Source organism: Lucilia cuprina, chromosome 5 (genome assembly GCF_022045245.1).
Source record: "Lucilia cuprina isolate Lc7/37 chromosome 5, ASM2204524v1, whole genome shotgun sequence".
NCBI classification, from domain to species: Eukaryota; Metazoa; Arthropoda; class Insecta; order Diptera; family Calliphoridae; genus Lucilia; species Lucilia cuprina.
In genome coordinates this window covers 19,341,735-19,355,697 of record NC_060953.1, presented here as the reverse complement: position 1 = coordinate 19,355,697, position 13,963 = coordinate 19,341,735, and the positions used below count along the sequence as shown (strand labels likewise).

The following is a 13,963-nucleotide window of genomic DNA, read 5'->3' as shown; positions in this document are numbered from 1 at the left end:
AAATTTTTCCCTCAGCAAAGAGTTTTAAATACGATTCATAATTGATCGATTCTTAATTGACGTAAATATGGTCCTGTTCAGAAAATTACTCATACGCTCACGGTTTAAAAATTTAACATACAGTTTGTGGTGGGTATATATGATTCGGCACATCCGAATATAACATATTCACTTGTTATTGTAGAAATTACTAACGAAATAAAAAATTGAAATTTCCAAATTCTTTGTAAAACATTTTGTGAGAATATCGAGTTTTAAGGTTTTCATATAAAATCTTATTACTTGAAAAATTGGGGTATTCTGAAAGTTATATGTTTATTCTTGGTTATTATTTTATGGAATTCTACTATGAAAGTGCTTTTATTACAAAAGAATTCTTTGTCTACAAAAGAGGACGGAGCAACAAAACTTATAGTTCAAATATAGCGTAAAACGCCGTTTTTATTAATTTTTTCGTTTCATGGATTAAAATTTTGTTGAACTGTATTTGATAAAATTTGAACATTTTTTTAAATGTTTAATTTTATATAATGTTAAATAATCATTTGTGTTTATATGAAACTTTTTAACATCCATTAACAAAAGTTAAAGAAAAACAATTGTATCAACAACAAAATTAATCAATGAACAAGTAAATTTAACTTTTTTACGGCCAACCACCTAAACAAAAGAAACAAAACAACTTGCATTTCATTTAATATATTTTTAATAAACGAAAAGAAAACAATACACAATAAAAAACGGTTTTAAACATACAATATACATATATGTATAAAAATATATGATATAACTTTAAAATTGTTAAAATAAATTGCATGTACATATGTATACGAGAAAAGAGGTTATTGAAATATATATAAAAAAACAAATGCAGATATTACAATTTTGAGATGACAAATGAAATGTATACGTATGTTTTTAGTTTAGCTTGAAAAAATCACAACTTATTATTAGAAAATGTCAATATTTGGAGTAAGTAAACAGTTCATATGAATGCAAGATGAATGAAATTTCTTTAGACAATTTGTGTTCAAGTTATGAATTCATTGAAGAAGTTATGCTTGAATGATTTCAATGCTTTTGGGGAATGTTGTTTGCCTGTTGTTGCACATTATTTATTGGTTGTTGGGGTAAAGCATTATTAATTGGCTGCTGCTGTTGTTGTTGTTGTGGAATGTTGTTATTAGCTACAGGCTGCTGTTGTTGGGGTGCTGGATTGTTAACAACAGGTTGTTGCTGAGTGGGTGAATTACTTGCAACAGGTTGTTGTTGTTGTGGGGGTAAGTTATTAACAATAGGTTGCTGTTGTTGCTGAGGTGGCAAATTATTTACAACGGGTTGTGGTTGCTGCTGGTATTGTTGCTGTTGTTGAGCTGGTATTTGCTGATATACTTGATTTTGATTTAATTGAACAGGTTGTCCTTGGAATTGTTGTTGCTGTTGTTGATATTGTTGCTGCTGTTGTTGTTGATATTGATGCTGCTGGTATTGTTGTTGTTGCTGATGATACTGCTGTTGTTGTTGCATGTGTTGCTGTTGAGGATCTTGATAATGCATTTGTGGTTGCTGCTGATAACCGGAAGGATGTTGTTGTTGTCCAGTTTGATATGCCGTATTTGGATCATGTGCATAATAGCCCTGTGGCATATTTGGATGTGGAGGAAGCTACAAGTTAAAAGAAATATTAGTCTTTTAAATCTAATTTTAATAAAATTCAAATATTGAAATATACCAATCCTTGTGCAATCATTCTATCAATTTCCTCCTTTCTTCTACGTTCGAATTCTAAATATTCCTCGTGTGTATATTGAGGTTGTTCATCAATAGTCTGCCATTCTGGATCTCTATTATATTCTTCGCGTTTTGTTTGTTCCAAAAATTCTTGGAAACTAATTAAACCATCACGATTGGTATCAGTTTCTTGGAACACGTGTTCACGCATACGCTCCATTTCTTCAGCGCGTTCTCGCATATCATCTTCTGGTAATCCAGACTGGTATACTTTATCCAATTCTTTAACAAACAGCGCTTTAACTTCGGTTTCATCCCAAAAGCCATTGCCATCGACATCTGAAATAAAAAAATTAATTAGATTTTACCTATGAAAAACATTTTATAGGGGGTCCAAAAGAACTAGTTCTGGAAGGAGTGCAAAGAGAACTACATTAGTTTCTTAAACAACAAACTTGCAAGTAGTGATATCGCCAAAGACCAGTTATTGTTAAAATCCAGGCGCAAATTTTGAATGCAACTTAAAACTATTAATATTGACAAATATTAAACTAAATTAACGTACACATAAAGTAGCTAACATTGTAAATTTTTTGCAATCATGTCTTGATGTTCAATATTTTTTTATTCTATAGATAGATATATTAAGTAATTTTTATTATAACATTCTTACCATGAATCATAAAGAATGTATGGGGATCAAAATCTTGCTTATCCATATGATCCTGTTTCTCCCAAACCTCTTCCAATTGCGCTTTATTTCCAGGGTGATGTACTTTCTCGTGTTTCTTGTGTTTTTCCTGTAATGCTTTTTGTTCTTCTTCGAATTTCTTACGTTGTTCTTCGTCTAATTCCTTCTTAATCATTTCTTTCTCAAATTCTTTTTGCATTTCGTACTCTTTAAACTCGGCCTGTCTCTTACGATCGGCTTCGGCCAAATCCTCCGCAGTTTTCTTAATTAATTTCTTTAAATCTTCAATTTCGAAAGTATGTTCATTAGCATGATCCAAATGCTGGTTGATTTTCAAGTGTTCACGATCGATTTCATTTTCCAATTCGTACTCCTTTTTCGCTAAAGTACGTAAACGTTCCAATTCGCGGCGTTTGATTTCATCCAATTTTGTGCGTACATGGTGATTCACATAGTCTAATTCTTGGGCAATTTTACCACTCTATAATGAAATTAATATTTTAGAAATAAGGGAATCAATATTTGAGAACAAAAAGCCAATTGAAATGAAGTTTTAAAACTCCCAAGATATTTTGCTATTGACTCACTTTCGTCAGACATATTGATTCAGAGTATTATGAACATGTTCTTAAAATCTGAATTTGTTGATTTTGAGAATAAAATCAAAGGTTTATATTTTATAAATACTTACGCGTATATCAGCCTCTGGAGCTTTGTCTAATTTCTTACGAAATTCTGGATCACTTTCCAACGCTTCAACGACCTCTTTTAAATAACGTTCATATTCCAAAGCTGTCTCAACATCGGGCGATTCGGGAGTACTTGTTTCTTCTTTTTTCTCGTCTTTTTTTGTTTTGGTTACTGGTAGTGCATAACTTAATAGTATACAACTCCCAATAAGGAGTATTGTTATGGTTGTTTTCATATCGACTTATATCGTTTCGTTGTAATGTTTACTTTAATTGTGCAATATTTATACCGAATTTATTTTTTGCTATGAAATTTACAAACAATTGTGCAAATATTTAACACGAAGTCAGGTTTTGTGTTTTTGTCTAATTTCCAGAAATTCAAGAACTTCTGACGTGTCCGAGACTACAAAGACAATTGGCCGTATTTACACAAAAAATAGTCACATCTCTAGTAAAGCACCATTTACACGACATGTTTATAGAGCGGATTTTTGAGTTGGCATTCAAATGCAGTTAATAACCAGATTAGTTTATCTAACAATAAATTTAATCTGATGGTTATTCAAAAGGCATTAAGTTAAATTTTCGCAGTGTTGCCAAAAAAACAACAGAAAACGTCATTGTTCGTTAACAAAACAATGCATATTTTATAAAAGAAGAGGATAATTGTAAATGAAATATAAAAATTAATGAAATCTTAAATTTCGAGTTGTAATTCATTTCTGAGTTGGGGAACAACTCTCGCGTCATCGCGATTATTTTTTAAATTCGTTAAGGCACATTGCCTGGCTTTCGGCAGTAGGTTAGGGTATTACTTCATATAACTGTCCTAAGTTATATGTTGTCTACAATAATCTCCTGCCTCAAGTGAGGTTATGTTTTATTAGTGGATACCATAGAATACTCAAACGTTTTAATTGGTAGAGACCAGAAAATGCGCACGATATAACCTGGAGGAGACAATTTAAACTCGAATATTTATTATATGTTGTCTACAATAATCTCCTGCCTCAAGTGAGGTTATGTTTTATTAGTGGATACCATAGAATACTCAAACTTTTAACTGGTGGAGACCAGAAAATACGTACGATATAACCTGGAGGAGACAATTTAAACTCGAATGTTTATTAAAACTCTAAAACAAAGTATAACAATTGTTATACTACTTAAGTAGTCCGACTCTTTGACAGCAGTACCTACCTCTAAGCATGTGTTAGTGAAAAAGTACCTAAATCTAAATATGTGTTAGTAACAAAAATGTATATGTATTTGTGCATTCTAAACACACAGAGTTTTATAAAAAATTTACAATTTTAAATTTGTTCGAATTTTCAATACCAAAAATTGAAACTCCGTTTGTAAAAAAAATTCAACAACAACAAAAATGAAATGTCAATAAATTAACAAAAAAAATTTTCCAGTTCATGAAAATAAAACCAAATTTTAAATTAAAAGTTCTTAAAAACTATTTTAAAAAATTGCAGTTTTTTTGTGGATAACTGCAATTTCGCGTACGATCCTTAAAAGTGGCCAAAAAAGTAAGTTAAACATTTGAGTGTTTTGACAAGTTTTAATTTCTCACAAGAGAGTCGAATTCACACGGTACTCGTAGATGTGAGAGAGTAATTTCTTATATGTGAGAGTCGGACTACTTGTTATACTTTGCTCTAAAAATAATTTCAGGTGAAGACCAAATAATACTTTTCATATATTTAAGTTCGGTGCTCCAACTTCCTATATGAAGGTATAGGTCGTTTGGTGGTGTTTTCTCTGGACAAACGTGTGATAACCTGGCAATATGAGTGCTTAATGTACCGCCATCCTTATTAAACCCCCCCAAAAAAAAGTCTAAACCACTTCCATTGGGCTCCTAAACTAGCAAACAAAATTAACTGAGATTCGAAAAACAACTTTGGGGGATTTATTTTAATACTTAATCCCTCACATAAAGATTGGACTTTTTGGTTTTGTAATGCGCCATGGCTACACTTCAAACTGGCTCCCCACATTTATAAGTGTTGGTAATACATTTTCCTTTAAACTTCATCTTAAATTTATTTTAAAAATAACGTTTAATTCATATAAGTGTCCGTTTTGCTTAGCCCATCTCTTTAATCAATTTGTTCAGCAAACTTAGTTTATTAGTTAAATTTATACAATCAAAATATTTTTCATTTTTTTCAAAATATATTCAATTAGTCAATTTAATGTGTGGTTATACTACTATGTGTGGTTATATTTTAGTATCCATTATTGTTGTTGCATAGTCACACTAAATATAAGCTTCTAACAAGTTATCCATATTTAAGAACTTGATAGAAACATATTTGCGTTACTCTGCATTTGTCAGTTTCTTTAGTAAGGAAGAACAAATTAAAAGTAAAATCCTTAAAAAGTTCCTCCAACGTTTATAGAATTTATTTAATTAAAAGAAATTGTAAAAAACTAATTTTATAAATTGTTTTTTTTTCTTTCAGTATGTTAAAGTATAAATATTAAAAAATTAAGCAGTTTCCATAGGTACAAATTGGACCTCTTCAGTTATATCGAATTGCTTAATTTTTGTATCCAAAACAGCAGTTGTTCCTAATTTGAAAGCATAGTTTAGCTAAATAAAATTGAGATTAAATTAAGTACATTGTATTAACGTTTAATTAAAAGATGTAAACATACCTGTCTTTCTCCCTTTTTGTTGGCCAATTCATAATTGCGTAAGTATTCGGTGGAATCCTTGCGAATTACACATAAATCAATGTTGGAACCTGAACCCAAATCATTAAAGACACCAGCCGCTATAGCATCACGCACCAATTTTTTACCCTCTTCTTCAGTCATATCGGGTTTCCAGCGCGCTTCAAAAACTGACATTGCAGCCAAGCTTCCAGAGCCCATAGTTACATATGGCAATTTGTCTGTCGAGCCATGAGGATGTATCGAATAAATATATGAGCCAGTTTTGTCGACACCTCCCAATACCAAAGCAGCACTAATATGGCCTTGGTAACGGAACAACATTTGTTTTAACAAAGTGTTTGCTGCCACAACTGGTACTTGACGACCGGTATTAAGACGATGCAATTCCAATTGTGAAGCAATCATATCGGTAGTCATTTCAGTATCCGCAGCTGTACCAGCACCGCAACAGCTAATGTAAGCAATATTAGATTGCATATTAGAGAACAATACAATTTTCCATGTTTTTATGGTTTTCAATACTTACTACATATTTTTGGCTAAATAATGAATTTTTGAACAATTTTTATCCGAGACAATAGGACCTTCGGTGGCACGTGTATCAGCGCCTAAAATGACACCATCCTTAAAAACAATGCCTGCAATAGTGGTACCAGTTTTAACAGTTTTAGGAGCTTGGAATCCATTCCTCAAAAGATCTGCATTTCTGCGTGAAACAATTAAATTTTATAAGAAATCTTATAAAAAAAGATGGACATTTTACCTTTTGCAGTTTTCAAAATTGAAACCAGATTTTGGTACGTCTCTAGTTAGTTCCAATTGCATTTTAATATATTATTTAGAAATATTTGTAAATATAGAGTTTTTGCAGACAATTGTTAAATTTGCAAGCGGCGGAATGACAAAACACAATTTTTTGTTTGACATTTAATAATTACTGTTCAGTGTATTTTATTTAAACAATGCTTTTCAAACTGTATTGTCATTAAAAACAGAGTTGTTGGGTCGAGTCAGTGTACTTAGATTTCTATTTTTGCATTTTATAAAAAGTCGATTTTTCGACCTTTTCATTTAATTAAAAGTCGACCTAAATTGCCTTATTCATAAACATTTAACAAAGGTTTATTGAGCAAATTTTGTATGAAAATTTGATTTATAAGCTTCGATAAAAGTTTTTGAAAAAGACCCTTAGACTTTTAGTATTTTATAAATAGTCGATATTTCGACTTTTAAATTTTTTTCTTCGAATTTTCGACTTTTTGACTTTATCCGACGTTTTTTCGAATTGTTGACATTTTACTCAAAACTTTTTTCCTGGGGTCAATATTTGGCGAGCTGGATCTAAGGATAAAAATTTATTTTTTTTGAGATTTTTTATGATTTTCATATATCTTTCAAAGAAATTTTGGATAAAAAGTACTGAGTTCAATCCCAGTCTGTGTTTATAAATATTCAATAAATAACTTTTAACGACTTTTCGACTATTTTAGATTTTGTAAAATAGTAAAGTCGAAAGTCTAAAAGCCTACTTTTAAATAAATACAGAGTCGAAAAGTCGACTTTTAGTTTCAAATATAGAATTCTAGCTTATAGTCGTTTTTATGGCGCCTCCGTGTTTTTAGTATTAGCCGCCGCCGTTAATATTTTTCGGCGTAGAGCCCTGTTTTATAATTTGGACAATTTATTCCACAAATAGTATTTATTATAATTATCAATTAAAGTTGTTAAAATAAAATAGTAAAATTATCAAACAATGTCAGTTGTACAGCAAATGAAACCATTAGTTTGGAATACCCTAGCAAAATGGCACAAAATTAACAATATTCGTAAGTTTTTATTATTACAAAAACACCACCGGCATGAGGTAACCTTATAATCTCGCAGGTTTATTTTCGAATGCTTCTATTGAACGCAGAAATGAACTATTTACCAAAGAACAGAACAGACAACGGGAGTTAGTGGGGCGTATTGAAAAAATTGAAGTACGTTATTTGGGACTCCCAGAAGATGTCACCCTTATTATGAATCGTGATTTGTCCACACCATACAATTGTGCCCAGCATCTATCCGAGGGCCACTGTAAACGTTCTGCTCTTGCTCTAATAGATGGCAACGTGCCCTGGGACATGCACAGACCATTGCCTGATAATTGCACTTTACAACTGTTAAACTTTACTGTTGCCGATCCACATGTGGTAAATAAGTAAGTTTTTATTCATGGAACGCTGCAGTATATGTATATTAAAGAATGTTCTTTTTTATTTTTAAGAGCGTTTTGGCGTACCTGCAGTTTTATGTTGGGAGCTGCTTTACAAAATGCTTTCAAGGAGGAAGCTCGTTTACAACTGCATAGTTTTCCTGGGCCAAACAGTGAGTTTTTATAAAACAATAATATTTCAGTACTAATATTATCTTTGCATTTAGTAAAATCTGGTAGTTTTGTTCATGATATTGTATTGGGCTCTAAGACATGGCAAGCTTCTAACGGAGAACTGCGTGCCTTATCAGCAGAAATGATAAAATTAGCTGCTAAAGATCTTAAACTAGAACGTCTAGAGGTAAACAATGAATTGGCTTTGGAAATGTTTAAAGATTCGCGTTATAAAAGTGAACAACTTCCAAGTATTTCACAACAAAATCATGGTCGTGTTGTTCTATATCGCATGGGAAAACATATTGATATTTCAAGAGGTCCAATGGTTGCCTCTTCACGTTTTCTGGGCAAATGTACAGTGACTGCTGCCCATAAACTTGCCGATGAAGGAGCTAACGATGTATTATACAGAATACAAGGTGTTGCTTTACCCGTTGGATTTGTTTTGAATCACGTTGCCTACGGATCACTTGAAGATCGTGCTAGAAAATTGGTATGTAACACTTAAAATATTTAAATATTCTATGATTTTGAACTTCATATGTCGGTGCAAATTGTAAAATGATGGGTTTGGTTGGAACAACAACATATGCACTATGTAACAAAATGGTGTTAATTAAAATTGTTGATTCCCCTTCTATTGCAATATCGGCAATAAATAAATAATCCTATGTTTTATATTTAAATTTTAGGTTCGAAACATACACAAAAAGTGTATATAAAAATATATACAATTATCAGAAATTTAATTTCATATATTTAATTTTCTAATTGTAATATAATTTACATTTCCTAATTCGACTCCGTGCTTCATATTTAGTTACTTTTGGGAACACGAAGACCTATGGTTGGTTAACGTGGTAGTTCACTACGCGCAAACAGTCAAGTATAGTCAAGATACTATGTGTTGACCACTACACTCGTTAGATGTAGTATATTACAGTTTTAGATCCAGCCTATAGCATTGAGAAATATAAGCTTAGATCTAGATATCTCACCAAGGTTAGGTATGAAGTAGCTGCCAAGAAAATGGTTCCTTTTTACGGATAGAACAGGGCATTCGCAGAGAAGATGGAAGACCGTTTCTTCTTTTTCCCTGTCTTTGCAACTGCTACAGTATTCACTGAAGGGTAGACAAAGCCTACTTGCATGTCTGCCTAGCACCAAGTCTACTTCGTTTTAACTGTACATGTGGCTAGGTTGTTCTACATATTTTCCTCCTTTTGAAGATAAATTCTGAGGATACTTCTCTTTATAAAACCTAACGGGGTTGTTACTGGAACGGCGTTGGAGAGCAGATCCCGTTCTTTCATGTTCATCTGCCTGTTTATTTCCATAATAGTCCCTATGAACAGGTACCTAAACAAGGGTAATGTCAAAAATTTATATAGAAAAGTGCCGCTTGACTATCGACAAATATTCCTATGTTGCCGCGAATATAGAGATAGTGTACCTACAAGCTGACATTGTCGCAAATATTTCAGCTTGAAAAACACTATAGTTGTTGGAAATTCGATGAGATATACTTACCCCACCTTCTTTACAGAAGACACCAGAACCAACACCGTAGTTCTAAAATCATCTGTAAAGATTCTGGTGGTTTATTCGCTAGGTAGATTACCCCAACACCACTCACTCCTGGAAGGAACTCTCACTTTGAAAACTCTATCAAAATCAATGTGTGGGGAAATGTAATCGGATGGTGGTTCATGATTGGAGGCAATTGGCTTAACATTTTAGCGTGTCCATATGTTCTTGATCTACAACATACGAGGTCCTATACAAAGTTTAATTTTAGAAAAAATTTAATTTATTTTATAAATTTTCCCGTAAAAAAACTACAGACAATAAATTTTTATAAATTTGTGCATATCGTCAGTAAATTAAGTTAGAAGTATACAATTGGACACTCTCTTTCCGATTCCGAAACAGATATGATCTTTAAGATATCGGGTATTACCTTTAATCTATCTCCACAATTTTAAAACTATTGTTTTGCTCCACTCGCCACTTTCAGTTTTGGAACTATGTAATTCGGTATCTTTGGAACTATTGTATATATCGCAATGAAATTTCACATGTTTGGAGGAGTTTTTGAGTTTATTTACAGTTGTAGGCGATAGTGGACGGAATGAAGGCTAGTGGATAGTCCCTCAAAGTTGATCACTACGGGTATTAAATTAAAAAAAAAAACAAAAATGTATTTATGATCTGAATAAGCTTAAATTTAAAGTATAACTACTCCTTTTGAAAAGTGACGGACAGTCGCAATTTTTTTTAAAATAGTTTATAGTTTATTGACAAAATTCGTAACAAAATAGAATGAACTTCTCAACATTTATCTTGTTCCTATAAAAAGTTAAGTTATTTAAATTTTCTCCCAAAGTAATCGCTATATAATATATTTATATTACAAATTTTAAATGATCAGGAAAGAGAACTTAATAAAGAAGCGTGTAACAAAATATTTGGCTACTTAAGCCGTTCTCGGAAGTTGAAAAGGGATTTAAATATCATGAAAAGTATTTCCAACTTTTCACTCAAAAACATAAACAATGAACAGCTGTTTTTTGCAAACAATACTTTTGAAAAATGGAAAATTTTGGAAAAATGTTAAATAAACATTTAAAACAATAATAAATAAAACAAAACAAATCAGAAAATTGCAATTTACTATTTTAAGTAAATTGCAATTTTCTGATTAAGTTTTTGTTCTTCTGAAATCATTGTTTTATTGTTTTTGGTAATTATGTTTTCTCACTTATAACTTGAGTTTAATTGGCAATTACACTCAGTTAAGCTAAGATAATAAGTAACTTTACTGATAACTGAAAAACACGAAACCTATATTAAGCCCGGTTTAACCAAAGAATGATGATTATCTCTATCAGTAAAAGCCGCCCTAAGGGCGGGTTTCTTACTCCTCAGTTAAACTAGACTTAACTTGCTATTAGATTAAACTCGGAACAAATTTAGGTGGACTTTAACCGATGATTGTGTTTTTCAGTTTTGGATTTAAGTTCAGTTAACTTTGTTAGTATTGCCAACTTTTCACTCAAAAACATAAACAATAAACAGCTGTTTTTTGCAAACAATACTTTTGCAAAATGAAAATTTTGGAAAAATGTTAAATAAACTTTTAAAACTTTTAATAAATAAAACAAAACAAATCAGAAAATTGTAATTTACTTCAAATCATTGTTTTATTGTTTTTGTTAATTGTGTTTTCTCACGTATAACTTGAGTTTAATTGGCCAATTACACTCAGTTAAACTAAGATAATAAGTAACTTTACTGATAACTGAAAAACACGAAACATATATTAAACCAGGTTTAACCAAAGAGTGAAGATTATCTTTATCAGAAAACCTCGCCCTAAGTTAAATTGAACACAAAAAGTTCGTAGATTACTGATTGGTAATTGATACTAATATAGAAATAGTACGATTTATTGTTTTTGATCTGATAATTGATCTAATAAAATTTAACAATATTTATGTTTTTTTATTTTATTATATCTTTTTTGCAGAAATATACATTTATTTTGTGAAATAATAATAAAAGTGAAGATTATATGTAAATTGTTTAAACCCTAATTATAATTTTCGTAAATATCCTTTACATATACTAAAATTTTCAATGATACCAAATATTGTATAAAAACTATATAAACTTTATCACCAGAATGTTTCAAATGATATCTTTATTGTTCGAATCTGCCATATAATTTCTCAAACTTATAATAAATGTTCTTTATCTTTCAGAATCCTGCTCGTCAGCCAAATGAACCATTCGAAGAAATGCATACGCAAATGGCTTAATTTGTTCTCTAATGAAATAAGTCTTAATATTTTTAATTTGTATAATTTGTATTATGTTATATACGACTGTACATTTACTTATTTAGGTAAACAATTGTTATTTGAAATAAAAAATCAAAAATAAAGACATTCACGTGTTTCCTTTTACTAAATATTCAATTAAATGAGTTTAAAAACTTTCATAACGTGATAAAAATCCCTTTGAATACATATGTACTTATGTGGGTATTTAATCTAAAAGCTAAAAAAATAGTCTTGGATATTTACGTATTTGTGTTAATCCAAATTCAATGCACAGATCTAACAAATCAAACTGTTGTCATGTGTCACCATTATTCGTATAAATTAACTTTTCACAGAAAAGTGTTCCGCTAATTACTTAAGACGACGAACATCAACAATATTTTTTTGTCAATGTTTGCATTTATCTTTATAACTTGAAAGTATTTCACAAACACAATTCGTATTCATAAATATTAAGTGCACTCGGAAAATGTTGATGGTAATCAGATTTTTACAAACAAAATTTATAATTTTAGTTTATTTATATTTAAGAAATTGTTGTTTCAGTATCGAAAAATATTTCTGAGTGTACTCTTTTGGATTTCTGAGTACTAAAATATTAACGCCGCTCAATCCTTTAGAAACGTTTAAGTTGGACTCAGGGACTTTCGACTTTTCGTCAGTCTGTGTAATTGGGCTACAATTATTAAGGCTCAACTATAATGAATGTGTGTGAAAAGTCCTTCAAGTGCTCAAGAAAATCGGTGGTCTGAAATTTAACATATTGCACTAATTTAATTAATTATACCCTACACCACTATAGTGGGGAGGGTATTATACGTTTGTGCTGATGTTTGTATTGGACCAAAAATATTGGTCCAATACCCACCTTAAAGTATACCGATCGATTTAGAACCATTTTTTGGGTCGATTAAGACATGTCCGCCCGTCCGTCCGTCTGTCCGGCTGGCCTGTACCTTGTGCGCAAGGTACAGGCCGCAATTTTCAACATAATTTGATGAAATTTGGACCAAGCTTGTTTTGATAAAAACCCCCCCTTCAAAAAATTTCTTAAACGTCTAAAATTGACTTGTAACCATTTGTATCGCAATGAAACTCAACAAAACTATAATTTTCCCAAATTTTCCAAGGATCGGCCCATATTTGACCTATATAAAACCTCATTTAGAAATTTTAGTTTTTTTTATCAATAAATTGCTTAAATATTTTGGAATTATGGTACTATTCAACATAAAAGTTTCTTTATAAAAATAAAAATTTTAAAAATATACTCATGGTGTAGAGTATTATATGGTCGGCCATGCCCGACTATACTTTCCTACTTGTTTTTTAAATAGAATTTGTAACCAAATAGCACAATCAAAAACTCGGTAATAAAGCATTGAGTAAGAGAATATACTAATAAACACCTAAAATTACTGTAAAGCTGATTTTAAATCCCGGAAAGTAGGGTTAGAACATTTGTAATCAGTTAATTTCTGGTTATCGTCAAACGAAAATCGGGTAAGTAAAGATTTTGTTTTTTAATGGAAAATTATCTGTAGATTTTTCCACTTTTCCACGAAATGAGTAAATTTATTTTCGAACCAATTAAATTTTTAAAAATTTTTTAATTTTTAGCACTTAGATCACTTTTGCAAACTTAATCAAGATTTTCATATTATTTGCGTTTCTTTTTCATAATCGATGCGATTGACATTGTTGATGGAGAAAATTGTGTTTTACCGTAATGTACATTTTCTTTTCTCAATTGTTTTAAAAGCTCCCTGTCATGTTTGCTTTTGTAAAGTTTTGTAAAACGGAAATCTTCACTTTACAATTGTGTGAGTACTTTATTGTAAATTTAGTAACGACCGAAAAATACGGTGCATAGGAAAAGCCTTTCTCTGATCTACATACGTCTTTAAAAATACATAGTTAAACCTAAAAATTCTGT

The 13,963-nt window shown here is 31.0% G+C and overlaps 3 protein-coding genes across 3 annotated transcripts; 1 reads left to right on the top strand and 2 right to left on the bottom strand.

Annotated features, from left to right (window-relative positions):
* Positions 1-757: 757 nt before the first annotated feature.
* On the bottom strand, positions 758-3,521 carry LOC111687926 (nucleobindin-2). Its single transcript, XM_023450411.2, has 4 exons — positions 3,114-3,521; positions 2,405-2,903; positions 1,733-2,070; positions 758-1,665 (listed from the first exon to the last, which is right to left on the bottom strand). The coding sequence occupies exons 1-4, from the start codon at positions 3,345-3,347 to the stop codon at positions 1,072-1,074; spliced, it is 1,665 nt and encodes a 554-aa protein (XP_023306179.2). The 5' UTR covers positions 3,348-3,521; the 3' UTR covers positions 758-1,071.
* Positions 3,522-5,510: 1,989 nt separating this feature from the next.
* LOC111687928 (proteasome subunit beta type-7) lies at positions 5,511-6,732 on the bottom strand. The gene is made up of 4 exons (XM_023450413.2): positions 6,572-6,732; positions 6,335-6,514; positions 5,788-6,259; positions 5,511-5,722 (listed from the first exon to the last, which is right to left on the bottom strand). Exons 1-4 carry the CDS (start codon positions 6,631-6,633, stop codon positions 5,618-5,620), a joined length of 819 nt encoding a protein of 272 aa, XP_023306181.2. The 5' UTR covers positions 6,634-6,732; the 3' UTR covers positions 5,511-5,617.
* A 710-nt stretch (positions 6,733-7,442) lies between these two features.
* On the top strand, positions 7,443-12,132 carry LOC111687929 (39S ribosomal protein L39, mitochondrial). Its single transcript, XM_023450415.2, has 5 exons — positions 7,443-7,634; positions 7,693-8,011; positions 8,078-8,178; positions 8,233-8,675; positions 11,947-12,132. Exons 1-5 carry the CDS (start codon positions 7,562-7,564, stop codon positions 12,001-12,003), a joined length of 993 nt encoding a protein of 330 aa, XP_023306183.2. The 5' UTR covers positions 7,443-7,561; the 3' UTR covers positions 12,004-12,132.
* The last annotated feature ends 1,831 nt before the right edge of the window (positions 12,133-13,963 follow it).

Coding starts and splice junctions, on each gene's coding strand:
- LOC111687926 (XM_023450411.2), bottom strand. CDS start 3,347: ATGAAAACAACCATAACAATACTCCTTATTGGGAGTTGTATACTATTA. Junction 2,904..3,113: donor CTCCAGAGGCTGATATACGC/GTAAGTATTTAT, acceptor ATTTCATTATAG/AGTGGTAAAATTGCCCAAGA. Junction 2,071..2,404: donor TACATTCTTTATGATTCATG/GTAAGAATGTTA, acceptor TTTTTATTTCAG/ATGTCGATGGCAATGGCTTT.
- LOC111687928 (XM_023450413.2), bottom strand. CDS start 6,633: ATGCAATTGGAACTAACTAGAGACGTACCAAAATCTGGTTTCAATTTT. Junction 6,515..6,571: donor AATTTTGAAAACTGCAAAAG/GTAAAATGTCCA, acceptor TGTTTCACGCAG/AAATGCAGATCTTTTGAGGA. Junction 5,723..5,787: donor ACAAAAAGGGAGAAAGACAG/GTATGTTTACAT, acceptor AATTTTATTTAG/CTAAACTATGCTTTCAAATT.
- LOC111687929 (XM_023450415.2), top strand. CDS start 7,562: ATGTCAGTTGTACAGCAAATGAAACCATTAGTTTGGAATACCCTAGCA. Junction 8,012..8,077: donor GATCCACATGTGGTAAATAA/GTAAGTTTTTAT, acceptor TTTATTTTTAAG/AGCGTTTTGGCGTACCTGCA. Junction 8,179..8,232: donor TAGTTTTCCTGGGCCAAACA/GTGAGTTTTTAT, acceptor CTTTGCATTTAG/TAAAATCTGGTAGTTTTGTT.